General features: G+C 51.1%; 1 protein-coding gene across 2 annotated transcripts in view; it reads right to left on the reverse strand.

The window, feature by feature from the left end:
* The window catches only part of PTPRE (protein tyrosine phosphatase receptor type E), a 166,101-nt gene that overhangs the window by 42,482 nt on the left and 104,836 nt on the right, over positions 1-18,783 (reverse strand). Inside the window, exon 3 of one of the 2 annotated variants that reach the window (XM_036828477.1) lies at positions 2,194-2,312. In XM_036828477.1, coding sequence (XP_036684372.1) covers positions 2,194-2,305 — 112 coding nt within the window. In that variant the 5' untranslated portion in view covers positions 2,306-2,312. Of the gene's footprint in view, positions 1-2,193; positions 2,313-18,783 lie in introns of those variants that run through there. The other variant, XM_036828479.1, reaches the window with a different exon arrangement.

Raw genomic sequence — 18,783 nt, forward strand, 5'->3', positions numbered from 1 at the left:
GGATGGGGACTGAACTCTTGACCCCAGGCTGAACGGTGTCAACTCTAATCACCTTGGCCAACTTTTTCCTGGAGGGAAGTTGATAATTTTTGTTTTCCTGCAGGTTTGTGATGAGTTAGTTGTGAGGCTCAATTTCATGTGTCAACTTGACTGGCCACAAAGTGCCCAGATATTTGGTCAATATATCTGAATAACCTAGGTATGTCTATAGCGAGGCCATTTGAATGAGATCCAGCACTTGAGCGGGTATTCTGAGAAAAGCAGATTGCCCTCTGCACTGTGGGTTGGGCCACATCCAATCAGTTGAAGGTCCGAACAGAACAAAAAGCCAGAGCCTCCCGTGAGTAAGAGGGAATTCTTCCTGCCTGACTGCCTTCCAAGTGGGGCATCACTCCTTCTGTTTCTACAGCAGCCTGACGGTCTTCAGACGGAAACTGAAGACTGGCAGTTTCCAGACGAAGACTGGCACACTGGCTCTGCAGATTTTGGACTTACCAGCCTCTGCAATCATGTGAGCCAATTCCTCATAATAGATATAGGTATAATTATATATCTTATGGATTCTGTTTCTCTGAAGAACCCTGACCGATACACCAAGTGATACCCTATCAGAGAATTCCTTGAGTTTTATGCCTGGGAGTCTTGGGGGAAGGAGGGGATGGGGATGGGGGTGGGGACCGGCAACAGGCCTGGGCCCAGAGCGGAGGCCCAGCCCCTGCTGGTCACAGGCTTCTGCTGAGTCTGCCGTGGGACGGAGCTGGCAGACACAAACAGGCCTACAAGTCTACCAGGGAGGCACGGGGGTGCCCAGGAAATCCATATCAACTCCTTGGGGACCTGGAGCCCACCCAGCTGGGCCTCCCTCTGTATCAGGCACACGTCCAAGAAGGAGATATCAAAAGATACTGAACAGCCAACTCTCGGTTAAGAGTCTGGCCGGATGACCTATGACATAGTCTCCCGTTAAAAACGGCCAACATTGAGGAGTCCTCTACACCCCAGCATGGTTATCTCTCTTAATCCTCACAGCACTGCTAAGAAGTGGGTACTATTATCACCGCCATCTACAATCGGGGATCCTGAGGCACAGAGAGGGTCAGCGACTTACTCAAGGTCACTCAGCCACTAAGCTGCAGAGCTAGATGTGAACAGAGGTGGGCGACTCAGGGGCATTTGCTCTTGCATCGCTTCTCTCCCTCTCCTCCTCCTCTTTTAACTTTGCATTTTTGCATTTACATTGTTTTATTGAGGTAACATTTCCAAGCTATAAAACACACCCATTTTAAGCATACAATTCAATGCCTTTCAGTAAATTCACAGAGATGTGCAGCCATCACCACAATCCATCACCACCACTTCTCCATCAACCCACTAAGATCCCTCCTGCCCATCTGTGGTCACTCCCCGTCCTGCGCCCAGCCCCAGGGATCTGCCCCCAGGGGTCTGCCTATCCCGGGCATTTCACATACATGGAAAATACAACACGTGCTCTTCCCTGTCTGGCCACCTTGCCTGTTTCTGAGATCCACCCATATTGTCTCATGTATCAGGCATTCTTTTTTCCTTTTCTCCTTTTTAACTTTCAAAGTATAAAAACAGTGAGAGACTAGAGTAACGAACCCCCATGTATCTGCCTCCTGACATCCTCGGATCAACTGTGTGTGTCTGTGGCCTGCCCCGCTACTCATTCTTTTCCAAGTCACTCCTAGACATCTCGTCGCTTCAGCTGTCAATATTCAAGTATGCGTCTCTAAAAGGTACGGACTCATTTCTTAAAATAAACCTAACTACTATACCAATATCTCGCCCCGAAATATTAATTTCTTAATGAATGTCATCAACTATCACACCAGCGTTTAAATATCCCCTACTGACTCATCCATGTTTGTTCAGGGCCGGTTTGAGTTGGGTTCAGCACTACGGGGGGCCATCCTGCCCTCCGCCCCAGCAAGCTGACACCGACTCTCGGCCCAGGGCAGGGGTGGGAGGTTATGTCCGCTGCCTCCTGAGTGCTCAGCCTTGCTTCAGTCAAATACAGAGCAACTGCTCTCCTAGCCAGCCTGCTCTACAGGCGTGCAATGTCAGAAGCACACTTCCCACTTACCTGCCCATCACCCCGCAAGGTCATCAGGAGGAGGGGCAGTGGGCAGTGCGGGCGGGAGGGCAGGGAGGGAGAGGCGGGGGGGCCCTTACCTGCGGTCGTGGAGGTCCAGTTGCTCTGCGCGGTGGTGGTCTCGTTGCCCTTGAAAGCCTTGGCGAGGGGCAGGCTAACACCGGCCAGCAGGAGCGGACACAAGGGCTCCATGGCGACCCTGGAAGAGGCAGGACGGGCTCAGAGGACTCGCCCACCACCCACCTGGGGATGGCCAGCCTCCAGACACAGAGGACTAGGGAAGAAAAACAGTGGGCCGGGGATCGGGGTGACAGTGGGGGCTCTTTGGGAGCGTGGCTTTGTCAGTCTGCGGTAGGGGGAGACGTCTTTGTACTGGCACGATTTCTACCTGCACCTGGGAAGTAGCCTCACCTTAGAACAAGCCAGGTTAGTAACTCCATAACTACCCTCAGGTTATAAAAGCTCCCCCTGTTCAGGTTACTTTCCTTTTTTGTTCGTCTGTTTCGGGAGGGAGAGAGGAGGCCAAGGACTTGGAGGTGCCAGGGGAGAATAAACTCTTAAAACATCACGAGGTCTGGGATTCTGAGAGGCAGCTTCACAGACCCTCCAAGAGGCCCGGTCACCTTGACTTGAGGATTGCCAACGACAGTAACTTGTTGAACGTGTAGGAACATTTCGCTGTGCCCGTGGTGACACGGTGGAATATTTCTGTGTTGCATCACAGCAGCCCAGAGATGCATCAGCGCCCTTGGTCACGTAGCCTGTGGTCACAGGGCTGGGGGGCTGGAAGGGGGGTCCAGCCACCTGCACAGAGTCCCCCTTTGCTGTCCCTCGGCCACAACCACAACTACACCCCGGCCCTTATTCCGGGTGCCGGCCTTGAGTACCTCCTACCTGAGCTACAGGAAAAGGTCCCCAAAAATCTCCAGCCCCCGGCCGTCCACCTGTCCCGCACTCTGGAGCCTGATAAACTGTCGTGAAGCTCAGCTCAGTCCCCTGCCTCGTGAGGTGTGAACAGTGACTTGGGGATGAAGAGCTGGCGTCATGTCACTGCTCCTCTGAGCCAAGCACTTTGCCGGCAGCTTTGCTGGATCATCTCGTTTAACCTTCACGACTCCGGGCTGATGGCCTTGCATCTGGACTCTGCTCCGGTCTGAGCTCTCAGGGGAAGCAGAGGGAAGCCCCCTCCTGGAGGAGGGGCCATGGTCAGCTCATCTCTGACAGAGCCTTGGGCACCTCGGGGATGGGGGAAAGTATTTATTGGGTGGATGGGCAGACGTGCTGGGCAAACCCAGACTGCAACGCGGCTCGACACAGAAAAAGGCTCTTTCGCCCAGGAGACCTGCCAGCGGTCACCTGGGACCCCCTACCCAGCACTCTGTTTTGGCAAGACACCATAAACCCTTGGGAATCATGACAGTGACCTCTCGGTGGTATAGAAACCCCTCCCGAGGGCTCCCTGCAACTGAAGGTGGGCAGCGGCACCTGTCGGGTGGGATCTGGTGCTGATGAGGCCGGTGTGTCCTCCCTCCCGGACGCCCTCCTCCGTTTCCATCCACAAGCCCTTTCCACAGTCAGCTTGGGCGCCCGGCCCTACAGATGGCACTTTCCTGCAAGAAGCCTCCCTTGGGAATACAAACGGACCAAAGCCAAGAAACACTTGTAATTAGAGAAGGCTCTGAATGAACGCAAAAAAACCCAATCATTTTCCAGCAATCACCACTATTAAAATGAAACCATTCTGAGCACATTATGACAATTATCCCAGAACAACTACCACAGTCACGATCAACACTTTCAGTTCCTTCTTCTTTTTTGTTTCCAAAATACATTTTAGATTTACAAAGTGAGCCATACATGCAAAATAGCTCTTGTTCTGTGAGCACCTGCTGTGTGCTAGACCCTTTCTATGGGTATCACCCTCACAGAAATCCCTCCAGGGCTGAGAAACTGAGGCCCCACGGGGGAACTGGTCCATATCCAGTCCAGAGGAAACGCAGGAGTCGCTATTCCAATCCTGGGCCGCTGGAGACAAAAGCCCTCAACCCCTGACAGGCACTCTGCATACACTGCATTAAAAAATTGTTATTAAGCACCGTTATGATACTCTGAATATACGGATAAAGAAGATGTAGTACATATGTACAGTGGAATAGTACTCCTTTTTAGAAGGAAATAATGCCATTTGCAGAAACATGGATGGCTCTAGAGATTATCATATTAAGTAAGCCAGACAGAGAAAGACAGATATCACATGATATCACTTATATGTAGAATCTAACAAAATGATACAAATGAACTTATTACAAAAGAGAAACAGACTCACAGACATAAAAAAACAAACTCATGGTTACCAAAGGGGATAGTGGAGGTGGGGAGGGATAAATTAGGAATTTGGGATTAGCAGATACATACCACTATATGTAAAACAGGTAAACAACAAGGACCTACTGTACAGCACAGGGAACTCTACCCAATATCTTGTAATATCCTATAATGGAAAAGGATCTGAAAAAAGTGTATGTAAAATATATAAATATACTATACATAAAACTGAATCTCATATATATAAGAATATATATATATAACTGAATCACTTTGCTGTACTTTGCTGTACACTTGAAACTAACACAATATTGTAAATTAACTATACTTCAATAAAAATGAGAAAAGGAAATGAGATCACTAAAAAAATATATTTGAGTAAATTGTAGTGTAATTGATTAGAAAGTATTAATTGGTTTAATACAACCCAGAGAGGCAGAATTCCTAGGTGGAACATTTTTGTCTCCCGTGCATTAATTTAAAAACCCTCCTTTCCAAATGTTCAACGATCTAAAGGGAGGCCAGACAAGACCAGCTTATCAGGAATCAGACACCATGAGGTCTGCAAGGGCCTCCTGGAGCAGCAGGTGATTTGCCCGGTGTGACCAGCAGAGGGCACTAAACGTTGCAGAATTCAAACCCAGCCCACCACCTAGAGTCCCTTAATCTTAGCACTTAAGAGGCCAATGACAACTTGCCAGTCCCTGGCGGTTCACCCTCAAAGGGTCTGCACAAGCTACCTGATAAACACAGACACGAATCAGTACAAAAATAATGCTTCAAACAGTAATGAAATATATACTGAGTTTGATCTGTATTTAATCAGTGCTTGTGTGCTCTCCAAATGTGAAGTACTGTGGGGCATGAAGCACACTGCTCTCCAAAACTGAGATTATCAAAACAGATTATTTCCAAAAAAGCAGACTTAATTTTCACACCCTTCAAAAGTCAGCCAGCTATACATTTGATTAAAATTGTCTTTTTTTAAACCCCATTTGATGCCTTTTTAATACCATTCTTTAGGAAATGGCTCTGGGGCAGGCAGCCCGCTTGGTCCTGGAGATGCAAAGATGAATACAGTCCTGTCCCTGCCCTAAAGCAGCTCCCCTGAGCTGGAAGGACGAGGGAAACAGCTACCCCTAAGACACCCACTCCCACGCTCCGGAGACGTGTGGCCACAGCACCAAGGAAGGAAGATGGGGGCAGTGATTCACCTGGGAGGTCACCAAGGCTCCCCAGAGGTGGAGGGCTAAGCGGTCCCTCCAGGACACAGAGGGGACAGACAGAAGCTTGAGGGAGACGACGGCACGACCTACTGTCCAGACAGTGGACGGTTTGTTCTGCTGGACCTCTGGTACGTGAAGGCAGCAGGGATGAGCAAGGCAGAAAGATGGCGCTGAGTTGAGAAAGCCCCTTGAGTGCCATGGTAAAGCATTTGGTTTGGTGTTAAAGGCTCATTTTCCATCAACAACCCAGACTATCAGAGTTCCCTCACAGTCCAGTGGTTAGGACTCAGTGCTTTCACTGTTGGGGCCCAGGTTCAATCTGTGGTTGGGGAACTAAGATCCCACAAGCCTCGAGGTGCAGGCAAAAATAAATAAATAAAACCCCTCAAAACCAAAACAACCCCCCCACCAAAACCTACATTATTAGAACCACTAGGGGCATTAAACAAAGATGCCAATTCCTGGGCCTAACTCCAGATTCCAGATGTTTGAAATCCAAATATATGGGCAGTGATGGGTTTTACATAGACTGAAGCTGAAAACCTTGGCTCTGAGCAATGAACCGCCATGAAAGTTTCGAGTGAGCCCCAGAAGCCATCAGGAGCCACTGCTAAGATGAGGGGGGGAAGGGGGGTGATTTAGCCTTTTCTGCCCCAGGATGGTCCTGGAGCACGGGCTTCACCTGGGAGCTCGTTAGGAATGCAGGATCCCAGGTCCCACCCAGACCTCTCACCCTCTCGGAAGGTCCCTAGGTGGTTTCTATGTGCGTTACAATTTGAGATGTGCTGGTCTAGGCAATAGATGGGGCAGGTCTGGACTAAAGCAGGACCATGGGAAAGGAAGGGAGGCGGCATGTGGGGGGGGTTTCAAGGGTGGAATCCACGTGGATGGTAATCAGCTAGACGTGGTGAAGAGTGGGGTGTCAGAGGCGCTGGGATTTCCATCTTGGGAGGTGGATGGGAGGGGACATCCTTCATCAGCTGAGACGGGGGAGTGGGGCCCCGCTTTGGGGGGCTCCTATGACGTGTGACAGGCTAGCTGAGCTTCTGAGATAAAGTTCGTCACCCACCCTCACCGAAATCCCACAGGAAATGTCCTGCTGTCCTTGCAGTGGGACGACAAGTTGTATTTCAGGGGGCTGTGGGCCATTCTAGTGGAGACCACCAAGAGGAGGGGGGTCTGGGGTTTGGCTGGAAGGGAGGGGTGGGCTTGAGTTCACTCCAAGGGTAAGTGGGAGGGAGACAGGTGAGGATGGGGTGCTTGGCTTAGGGACGGGAAGGGCAGCTGGGTGTGAGACTGGGCAGTGGCAGCGGGGGGACGGAAGGAGGACAGAAGCAGATGGAGGTGGAACCAGAGCAGGAGAGGGCTTCTCCTGCCCCCTGCCCACTCCCCCCAGCCCTGGCTCACAAGCTTCCCCTCACGCACGACCCCCTCTCTCCTTTTCCTTGACTTGTCCCATCAGCTTCTGAGGTCCAGCAAGTCTGAGACCGACGCTTGCTCCCTGGGGTCATACCACCCGGTGTGAGTTACAGTCATCTGGGTGTTGGGTGTCCCAAGCAGACCGGGTACTGTCCCAGCCACCCCAGACGATTGGGATCTTCAGCGCTTTGAGGGCTGGCGCCTTCCCTGAGCCGGTGTCTTTGAGGAGGGGCTGCTGGCTGACCCCTCCTGCCCAGCAGGGCCTGGAAGTGCCCTTTCCAAGTAGCCCTGGGTGTCCTGGCAGACCGAACCAGACTGCCCCCTGCTTCCCCAAGAGGGTAGTGTTTTCCTTCTGCAGCTCCAGCCCCTCCCAGGTGGTTCTTCTGTTCTCGATTACACTGATAAAACAGACGAGGCTCCTTCACAAAGGAGCAGATGAGGATTTGGGAGCCATCATGCTGGAGATTTAAAGCCATCACACTTAGAGCCCTCAGAATGGGCGCCGTGTAAATTCTCATCCAAATCAGGACCCTTTTGAGAGTGAAGGAGGGACTAAAACAACTAAAGCTATATGCTTTCTAAAATAATTATTGAAGAGCATTTTGGTCTTACTAAAATGGGAAACTATTAAGGAGTTCTGTTCAAAAACTATTTTTAAAACTTAAGAAAAAATTCTAGATGACAAAATTAACGTATCAATGCACATGACAGCAATATTTGGGGGGAAAAACCTTTTTATATTGTCTTTATGAAAATAAAATAAAAACATGAACAGAATATTTATTCTCAGTACGTATTCACCTGCTCCAATAAATTTCTTAGCCTTGTCTGTTCTTAGTATGTTTCACTTTTAATATATTCTTCAATATCCTTAATATTTACATTTCTTCATGAAATTGCCTGTAATTTTTTTCAAAATAGCATCTTGTGAGATCTTATCACTTAATTTGTTTATCCCTTCCTTGCTTTTGTAGGAATAAATTTTAATGTCTTCCTGTTCATAAACTATGTTTTCAATACTTGTAATTCTATAAAAGTCTCAAAGCTGAGAGTTTTTGGTTTTGTTTTGTTCTGTGGTTGTGTTTTTTGGTGTTCTATTTGTTGATGGCTACTATTAAATATTTCCAACTAATTTATAACAGAACGAAGCCAACATTTAGGGTCTCATTTAGAGAAAAGTTCACCATCTTTGGACACTCAGATTGATTTACAAAGTAATTCTTTGACGGCCTAAACATTTCTGAAATCTGATGCTGAATAGAGAAGGGAAAATGCATGCTATAAGCCGAAGTATTTTAGAAAATTCAACATCGGCTTCATTACCGTACATTTTTAGTTCAGTTACTCTTGTAGCTATCACCATTTATAAAGTCTGACATCTACAGCTTCTATTTTAACTGATAGAACATCCAGTTGGTTTGGACACAATTATAAATTATTTGTACACCACAATCAATTCTGAGGGTGATACACTTACCACAAACATTTATATTATCCTACAAAACAAATAACTGTATCATAGATGTTGAATTCTTTCATCAAATTTGCAGTAACATCAGCAATCACATCAGGTGCTTATCTTTGACGGAGCCAATTTTCAAGTTGTGGTTGGATTCCGTGAAATGGAAAAACCACAGAACTAAGATCAGAATTAACTGATTTTCTGTTTGAAAATCACTATTTGACAATGACTCTGATCTCAAACTGGCCTCGTTTGATGGTTTGTGAGGTTCGTCTGCTATGGGAGCATTAACACCTATCACTTCACCTTCGGTAAGTGCACAATGACACTTGGCGCTGAAAACAGGCAAAATGAACGAAGAAGAGCCGTTTGATCTGAATGAAAAGTCATGCTTTGCGGAGCATTATGTCCTGCATCTTCCATCCACCATCCTCAGGCACAGAGTTCCTAAAACAGCTGCTAAGTAGATGCTGATGCAGCAGTGCCTTGGGACTCAGTGAAAGGATGGTGATAAATGGGTCTCCACTGACCCACCACTCAGGAGTGTGGATGACAGAGGAAAAGGTGGCCAATTCCAAGGGCTGGGTGACCCCCGCTGGGTGAACCTCGGACCACGCTGCTTCCACCCACCTTTGATGAGACGTGGAGATGCCCAAAGACGGGGGTGGGGGGGAGGTGGACTAAAGCTTGGTGGCTAGGTTTACACACACGTTTGATTTCAAAGGCATGAGTTTACTGGCTGGTTGCGTGAACCCCGTAGACCTGCAACGATCTGTTGGGTTGATTATTTGTTCATTCGTTCTTTCCTCTTTCAGCGATATTTACCGAGTCGACTGTTTGCCAAAGTCTGGAGAGACAACGGAACAAAGCGAGCACCGCCTTCCCTCCCTCAGAGCTCGTGTTTCAGCAGGAGACAGGAAATAACTAAATAATGACAATGCAACTCTGATGTGCCACGAGGGGGCCACACACGGTGAGGTGGCAGCACCTGGTGGGGACACCTACCCTGTCCAGGGAGGTCTGAAAAGCTGCCTGGGGAGAGGGGTGTCTTCTCAATGAGGAGTCAACTGGTCCACGGTGGGGAGTGGGAGGAGGAAGCAGGGGGACAGCAGGAGCCAGGGGGGCCCCCCCATGCAGAGAACGTGGTCCTTAGGAAACCCCAGGACCTGCCCAGGGTAAGGAAGACCGAGGGTCTCTCCTGGCAACGCCGAGGATGGTTACCTTAAAGACATCCAGAAAAAGCTTTCCAGCAGGACTGCAGTAAAGCTCACTCCACCTGCCCCGGGGCTTCCTGAGGGCGGAGCTGCTCTCATGTGTGTGTCCATCTGGCACAGGGGAGATGCTCAGGGAACGTGGTGGAAGGAAATAAACCCCTGAGGCAAAGCAGAGCAGGCTCCTGTCCATCTTCTACTGGGACTGAAGGCCCAGCTGCGTTTAGTGTCTCTCTGTCTCTGTATCTCTGTTGCTCTCACCCTCTCTCTTTCTCTCCTCTCCCGCCCCCACCCGAATGAAGGTCTTTGCCAGGCCACTTCACCTCTCTGATCTTCCTTCCCAATCAGTAAAATAAGAGGATCCAACGAGATAATAACTGTGAGTGAATCTTGTGAACTCATCAGCCTGGGCCGGTTATTAGAACTACCGGGGCACCACGCATGCTGCAGGGAGACTTTAAACTCAGCAAAGTGACTGCTGGTATTTACCGAGAAGACCTCCTCCCCATAACTCCCCCTGGAAGCAGCCAGGGCCGTGGGCACAGCCTGGGGCGGGGGAAGCAGCTGCTATTTCCACGGCTGAGCCTGCCGGGCCCGGAGCCCGGATGTTCACTCACTCTGTGGTCCTCATCAAGAAGGTCTGTGCCTCGTCCGTCCCTTCCGTTTGTCTCCTGTGGAGGTCGTGCCCTCCTGGGATGGTCTGTGTCGAGGGAGATAAGCTCCCTGTTGTCCCACAAAAGAACCATTTCTCTGCAAACAAGCTTCAGAAGCAGCTTGGACAGATCCGGCTGTTGCCACACTGATGCCCAGGAACCACCAATGCACGTAGGTGGGGCAAGGCGCCGGCAGCCCCTGAGCCCAAGTGCGTGCGCCCAGCCCGGCTGTGCAGGGGCCTTAGCCAGCCCATAATCGGAGTCCAAAGTCGGCCCCAACCCGGACACACGGCCTCTCTCCCTTGTGCCCCTCGGCTTTAGTGACGGGTCCCTCAGCTGTGCTGGGAGCTGCGGGCCAGGAGCAGAAGGGGTGCGAGGTTCCTCCAGCTAGGCACAGCCCACGCCCCTTGTCACCTGCCCAGGCGGGGCAGAGCCAGGGCCAAGGGCACTGTGTCCCCTGCTCCCCAATCTGTCCTGGGGGACGCCGGTCACAGTGACCTTCAGAGGCAGCTGGAGAAGGAGAAGATGGAAGAGCTCAGGGTGGGCAACTCCGCCTGGGCAGGCGGTGGGCTCAGGCCCCGGGGTGGCAGCGTGTGTGCCCTCCCGGGGCGAGGCCTCTGGGCTCCACATCAAACCCCCCGGCCTGGAGGCAGGCAGAGCCGTGCAGATCCTTTATCTAACTGCAGACAAAAACGGCCCCTCACCTCCCCTGAGCCTGAACACCGCGGCTTAGAATGTCTGCCACGCCCCCTCTCAGGTGACCCCAAACTGCTTTACAGACCCTTCAAGGCCACCTGTGCACAAGGCGCGGCGGGTCGTATGCGCGGATGGAGAGTTTCACACGCTCCCAGGCCTGCAGTTCTGCACACGCTGCCCACACCCTTCCCGGCTAGGGAGCACAGCGAAGGCCAGGAGGACGAGACTTCTGCCTGCTGACAAATCCCGAGGGCAGAGAGGCAGCTTCAACCAGGATGATCACACATGGAACCTCAATGATCCCAGAAAACCAACAAGCACTGCTGTTCACCTACAGTCGGGGTTACCGCGCGACACCCGTGGCGTGCGGGTCCGTGAGAGATGACCCTGGGGCTCCGGGCATCCCTCCATCCCTCAGGCCCCTGAGAAAGGACTGTGCTTGGAAAACAGCCGCCGGGAGCACAGACAGACAGCGGGTTTCCTCAACTGCTCGCCTGGGAAACAGACAGGGCAGGGCAGCACCAATTTTCTGAAATCACCCCTAATAAGACAAGTCAAGCCCTTTCTTCCTGCTGGGCACAGAGCTGAGCCCCTCCCAGTCTCCTGATACAGCCTTGAGGAAGCAGGGACCACTATGAGCCTTGGGGCCTTGATTATCTAGGTGTCTGGTACCTGATCCCACCACACTTGTTTTCTAGAAAATCAGGACAATATTACCCACGGGGCAAAATTATTACTTTTCTATGCATTGGGGAAGAATAAAAAGAAGAAGAAAGATGTATTTTCAAGGTAAAGGAGAAACAAACCCAGACCTTTCCCAAGCTTCAGGGGTGAATATACTTACACGGATGACAGATTTCAATAACAATTGTAAGACCCCCTTAAACAGTAAAATGTGCAGACTTAGCAAGTTCCCCCTGTATCCACAGCCATCCTGCCTTTTCAGAGAAGGCTTTGCTTGTTAAAAAGGAAAAGATGCAAAAGAGTGCTTTTTATCATAGCTGGTGAAGGTTGGAACTTAATTGCTTTTGGACAAAAGCAACTGCACAGGTCTAAATGTCAAACCATTGAAACATCATTAAAAGCAAAGAAGTCCATGTGTTAGGAGAGAAAAAGGGGAAAGACAGCCAGGGGGAAATGGAGGAGGCGAGCCTGGGCAGTTCGGCCAGGCAGGGCCTGCGTCGCCCATCGTGTCCCCCAGGGTCCCCTCGTCTGAGCCTCCCCTGACAGCCGCCCAGAGAGGCGGGTGCCACCTCTGCCTTGGACAGACAAGGACAGGGAGGTCAGAGGGTGAGCTGCTGGCCACCACCCAGGCTGTCAGGGCAGAGAGCACTGGGGGAATGAGGGTGCCCCGTCTGCAGCCTGAGGCACGTCCTGGGCTCAGCGAATCCCCGAGACAAGAGAACTAGAGAACTCAGCTCAAGGAGAGGCTGGGTCCTGAGTGAGAGGATGCAGCTTAGGGAGATGGGTGTGAGGAAAGCAGATGTCACAGCCACCGTTAGGTGACATTACTTGGCCTCGGAATAATGGATACCACAGTCTTTTTCCAAATTTGAGGCCATGAGTTCTCAATCCATTAGGAAAAATGGCCCTTCCGCAGAGCTAACTAAATTCTCTTCCTTTTAATTGAGGGAAATATTGATACAATAGAATCAGCTGATGTAATAGCATCTGAAAATGTATCTTGCTGTTTGATGACAAAGTGATACGTTTAGGAGACCAAGTGCTGCTTGCTTTTAGGAGCAAAAGGGGCCTCTCTGCTCTCCACTATTGAAGGTTTGCTTCAAGCTCACCGAGGTCCATGGGTCTTACAAAGAAAAGTAGATCCTGAAAACTGGGAGAAATGAGCACGTCGATCTATTGTCCAAACTTTCTGCGTGGTTATTTTTCATCACTATCCTCAGAGAAATGACTGGAGGGACTTGAGAGTTCTCACCTCAGAGAGAAGATGAGCTATGTGTTTAATTCAAGGACAAGTGAGTCCTTGAAATGGAGCCCGGATGGACGGGTGTGGGTCAGCCCTCAGACACGGCCCCACTGGCTCCGGGCTTGGGCCACGTGTGCTGTCTCTGAGGTTCTCCGGGGCTCTCTGCTATCTGGCAGGAAGGTCTGAGCAGAGCCATCCTGGACCAGTGGGGGTGAGAAGTGAGGGCAGCTCCTCGGGTCTGTGCCGCCTCCCACCTCCCAAGGCCTCGGCGGCCGGCCTGGAGGGCAGCTTACAGCGTCCCAACCAGGCCGGTTGTAACCACAAACGGCAGAGACATGAAGACACTCGGTGTGTGGGAAACAGCGGGGCCAGAAACAGCCGGAAAGGAAGTTGCCCTCCCCTGTGAACACCAAGGCGACAGGCCCAGGCTGGCCATCCCAGCTCCCGGAGGCCTTCAGTCCCCACGCCCGGCGCGGGACTCTGGCGCTCGCCCGCTCCCACGGGGCGCACACGATCCGCTCCGTGTGCTGCACGGAACGCGGGGCTCGGCTTTCCCCCGCGCAGGCCTCTGCCTCCCCACTTCCCTGCGCTCCCGAAGGGCGGCTTCCAAAGTGTAAAGATGCGCTCTGAGGCTGCGGGCAGCGTGGGCAGGTGAGAGGTTTGTAGCAGGTGCAGGGAGGTGGCACTGGGGATGCTGAGTTGCAAAAGGCGTGTGCAGGGCTGCGGGCACCCTGCTGCCTGGGGTGCCCCCTGTCACTAAGGCTACAGCAAAGCAGCCTGCCGACCTTTCCACCCTTGGGAGTTTTGGGGGCTTGCTTTGCCGGGGCCCCTCGGTTCCCACCCCTGTCTGTAGACACACACCCACCTGCAGCCCATTCATGCCCAACCCAGAGTTCACGATTTACCACCACTGGGGAAGCCCAGAGAACTCACGGCCACAGGGCAGGTGAGAGGCACCCTCCGCAAGCCGGCACCCTCCAAATCCACGCAGAGTACAAATGTTGCCGTGAGTGGGACTTTCCACAGCAGAGGGACAGCAGGCCGGCCACAACGCAGCAACTTACTTTTACATATTTTATCTGCGAGGCCCTTTGGCTAAATGATGGGTCCGGTATGATGAGTAATTCAGGGCCACTGGGACTGCTAGTCATGAGCAGGGAGTGATACAGCCACGCTGGGTGGTTTCCAGGTTTAAGAGCCTTGGACACGGGAGAGGAGAGGGTCCTGATGTCTCTGTGGAGCTCGGTGTGTCCGGAAGGCAGCAGCATGCAGGCAAGAAATGGGAAGGATCGGAAACGCATGCACAGAACGACTGGAGAAATACCTGGGAAGTAGGGTTGCCAGATAAAACACGCAGCACCCAGATATCAGTATGTCCCAAATATTTCACGGGGATACTTATACTGAGACTCATCTGCTGTTTATTGGGAACTCAGGTTTCGCTGGGCTTCCTTTGGCTGGTTTTAATTTGCTATATCTGGTTCCCCTACCAGAGGGTGTCAGGGTCGTGGTCTGTAACTCGCTGGAAGGAGGGGAGTACAGCCCAGAGAACAGGGAGGAGCTCTATGGAGAAAGTGACCTTGGGGAGGAGCTGGCTTGGAGGAGGGGCGGGACAGCGCCTTCAGGGTCAAGTTCGCAGCCCTGTGGACCCCCCGGCAGGTGATGTCCATCAGGCAGGTGTGACACTCCGAGGGAGCTCTGGCTGGAGGTGGAGCTTGGGAGCTGCCAGCAGGCAGGTGACCTTGGCAATGGCTGAAGGACCTGAGAAAAGCAAAAGTGAAAGAAGAAATGGGGCATGGAGTGAACGCTGGGACCACTGACGCCTAGAGGCTCCTGGAGAAAAGAAAGTCATACAGACTAGGAAGGAAGAGTCAGACAGATCTGGGAGACGCAGGGGGCGGGCAGAGGAGGGGCTGATCGCTGCGAGGCCGTGGGAACCGGCAGGGCTGGCCCCCCCGGGCCCCAAGACCTGCCCGTCGGGGGTGCAAGTCCTTCCTCCGTGGTAGCTGTGAGCCTGCAGGGCTGTTGACGTCCTTTCTCCTCCAGTGGTCATGGCAATGGAGATTTCCACGTGTCCAGTTTGGGAGTTAGTCTGCCGTGACACTGACTTTCACTCTCCTTTAGAAAACTACAGCACAAGCTCAGATCATTCACCTAACGGGTCAGATTTTCCAGATTCTGGGTCTCACTGAAGTCCTGGCAATTCAGACCCTTCCAGACATGGGGCCGGAAACTCCACTACACCAATGCTCGTGATGAACATGGTCACGAGTAAGTGGATCTCTGGCCAGTCCTTGGTCCTGAGCTCCCTTGGCCCAGGCCAGGCAGACGCAGACAAGGGCAGCCCCAGACCCTCAGCTGAGATTCCCTGGGAATGTGGGCGTTTTCCCAGCAGAACTGGGAGTTTTGTTACAAACATCACAGGCTTGGTTTGAGGACTGTCTAAAGTAAAAGTCTCAACACGAAATCCTTTCTGTTTAATAAAGTCAGTAGAATTTAACATGGTGATTGGACTTGGATCTTTAGCCGTTCAACTTTTTCCTAAAAAGTAGGTAATTTGTCCTCCGTGGCAGGGCAGAGGGTACGTGACATTTAGTTTAATCTCTCTCTTGTCCTCATGTCACGTTCTTCTTCTCTTGTGTCCATGAGATTGGGGGCTCAAAGGAGACCAGGTGTGCAGGAGCCGCCTGTAAATGGGCACGGATTGCTCAGGTACACAGGGTGAGGCTGCGTGGAGGGGCTCAGGACCCGGCTTCCACGCCCAAGTTGGCGCCTGTAAACTGAGCTTTACATGATTCAAGAACAAGACTTGATTTGTTGGATGAATGGGTACATTCTGGAAGAAGAGGGTGTACAGTGTGGGGGAATATGAGCCCTGGAAGTTCAACCTCTGCCCAAATTTGACTGGTCTCTTGGAAACTTTAAGTTATTAGATTCAGGGGGAGAAAGCAGGTGGCTGTGGACGGATGTCTCAGTTTACTTGTCTGTAAAGTGGGGCAATAAACCTACTGTTACTCCATCCTCAGCTGGCCGTGTGCTGAGCTTACCTCCTTATAGTGCGAGGCTTAGAACCTGGAGAAGGCATTTCCCTGAGCAAAGCAGGGGCCCGTCAAAGGAACAGACGGAGGATCCCAAGCGAAGTGTCCACGCTGGGAATTCCACCAAATCTACTACCGCTGATGCTGACACAGCAACAGAGAGTGGCAGCTGCTCTTCAAAGAATTCAGGAAGTCCATTACGTCTAAGAGTAAAAGGTCCTTTATAACTCACCTCTGTGCTTTATTTTATACGCACTGCTGAAGACCTGTGTGCACACTTGTGGATTATATGCTGAAATGGATTTCATCAAAGAATTCTGAAAAATCACAAGCACGACGTAAAGCCCCTGTGTATCTGAACCTCTCATGTACTGGTCCGCACTGAGTTCCCCGCCTGCCCAGCTGAACAGGGCCTGATACTTGGGGCAGATCAGCACAGCGAGGGGCGGAGGACATGACAGCACTCTCCCCGGGCCACAAGGAAGGACCCGTAAGAACACAGGCGTGTCTGTAAGTCTGTTAGGGGATGATTTCAATTTCCTGCAGAAGTTGCAAGTTCCAATTATGCAACGTGCCCTCTTGAAGATGAAGAAAAAGTGAAGAGCTTCTTCTGTAAGAATTAAGTTTTTCTCCATCACAGTAGAGACAACAGAATGACACGTAACTAAAGATCCAAGGAAGCTTCTCCAAAGCACATTTTCACCGACCCCAAAGCTGTACTTGAATGTGTTTAAACACCAACAAGCCCACCGACCAGTCACCTACTAGAGAACATGAAACTTACCATGTTTCCACAGTTGGGGCCAAATAAGACAGGAGTGAAGTACGACTAGACTTTTATTGCATAAGATTTTTTCCCTATTGAAAAGAAAACCATCCTTCTTATTATCATAAAAGAACAAAGGAAGAAACCCCTGAAAAGCTCTAAGTGTAACTCTTCATCCTGAGTGGCAGTTACGTAACACCAGAGATGACAGACGAAGGTTCTGCTGCCTCACCTCAAATATTGTGAACAATGTCTCACAATCAATTGTTCGTGAGCTTCACAAATTACCAATAATTAATTTTTCCTACACTTGCAGTAGCGGATTGTCATTTCACAGAAGATATAACATCACTGAATCCTTTCTTCCTTAAAAATTACCACCTCAGCAGTGACAAGACAGTTCTGTTGGGATAGTCTTTAGATCTTACCAAAACCAACCAAATTATTATTGCAGAATAACTATTTATGAGCCAGAAAAAAAATGCCCAGAAGACAGAAAGTTAATCTCTACAGATATAAGTAAACAACAATTAATAGACACCAAGGACCCTGCCCCAATGCCTTCTCAGTTCTTGTTACTTTTTCAATCAGAAATCACCATGGCCCTAGGGGAGGGTGCTATCAATTTATGTGTAGCAAATATGAATGGTGATCTTTACTCCCTGGGAAAGGTACTAGGATTATTTTTTGTTCTCATCATATTGTACCTTAATATTCACAGAGATGTCCTGGTGCTACAGCCCAAAGCACTACAATCTCACTGAAGGTGACTCTTCAGTGACGGTGGTTTCTTTCCACCTGAGCCATCATTTCAGGCCTGTCCACGCGGCTTTCCTGGGCAGACGCCACCTGTGCCCTCGTCCACTTGGGCAGCTCACCCACCTCCAGGGCCCTGCACCTGCCCCTGCCCCCGCCCTGGGAAGCTCTGCTCTCTCCACCTTAGCCCAGCGCCCTGGAGGTCTCTGCTGGTGCCTACAGCGGGTGGGTTTTGATCCATGTGCCTTCCCATCTGCTGCCTCTTCTGAACTTGAATGCGAACTCCTGGGAGTCCTGCCATCTCAGGGTCTTGCATTTCCTGAGGGTGGGGAGCGTGGCGGGGAGGTGCTACACAGGGGGAGGGCAGAGTTTGCAAAGTATCCAGTAACATTGTAGGGATGTTGTCAGGAGAAGGCCAAGGGAAGCCTAGGCCTCTGCCGGGGGGACGGCTTGGGGTCGGGGAAGGACAGGCCCCCAACACTCTGAAGCTGCCATGCCTCCTTTTCTGGACCCGAATTTCACTAACAGCTGGAAGAACACCCATCAGGGCCATGTGGATCCACCTGCCGATGCAGGAAGATTCTCAGAGGCACAGACACCATTTTCAAAGAGCCTGGTGAGCCCCGGCCTGCCCTGCTTTCTCACTCGGCCCTCATCTAGGGTCCTGCCTGGGAAGCGCACCTGCAGGGAGCAGGTGTGCTGGGTGCCCCTGGGGAGCCCAGGTGCTGCTGAGGGAGGAGGGGCTTGTGCTTTAAGTGAGGCGTGTGAAGAGTTCTCCGGGGCTTCAGAATATGGTCAGGACACCTCCGAGGGGGTGATCAGGTAAGACCACTTCCTCTACCTTGTGACTTCCTCTCAACTTTCACCCGGGCTGTGTCAGTAAATCAATCTGTGACGTCCTTCAAACAGGGTCCGTAAATAAACCAACACTTCCATCCCTACCTCCAGGGACCGTAAGCCAACACCCTCCATCTAATTGCTTAGATATCCTTGCTGCAGCCTTGGGTTAATTTAACTCAGCAAATATGCCGATCGCCTGGGCACAGAGCTCGGCCAGGGATCAGTAACTAAATGCACATTCTACAGTCGTTCCTGAAAACTGAGGCTGATTACACTGGAAATCAAAGCCCTTGGGAAAAAGATGTAGAATCGACAAAAAAGCCAAATAAAGATGGTGATCCTTCACCTAAA

The sequence above is a fragment of the Balaenoptera musculus genome, chromosome 16, assembly GCF_009873245.2.
Source record: "Balaenoptera musculus isolate JJ_BM4_2016_0621 chromosome 16, mBalMus1.pri.v3, whole genome shotgun sequence".
Taxonomy (NCBI): Eukaryota; Metazoa; Chordata; class Mammalia; order Artiodactyla; family Balaenopteridae; genus Balaenoptera; species Balaenoptera musculus.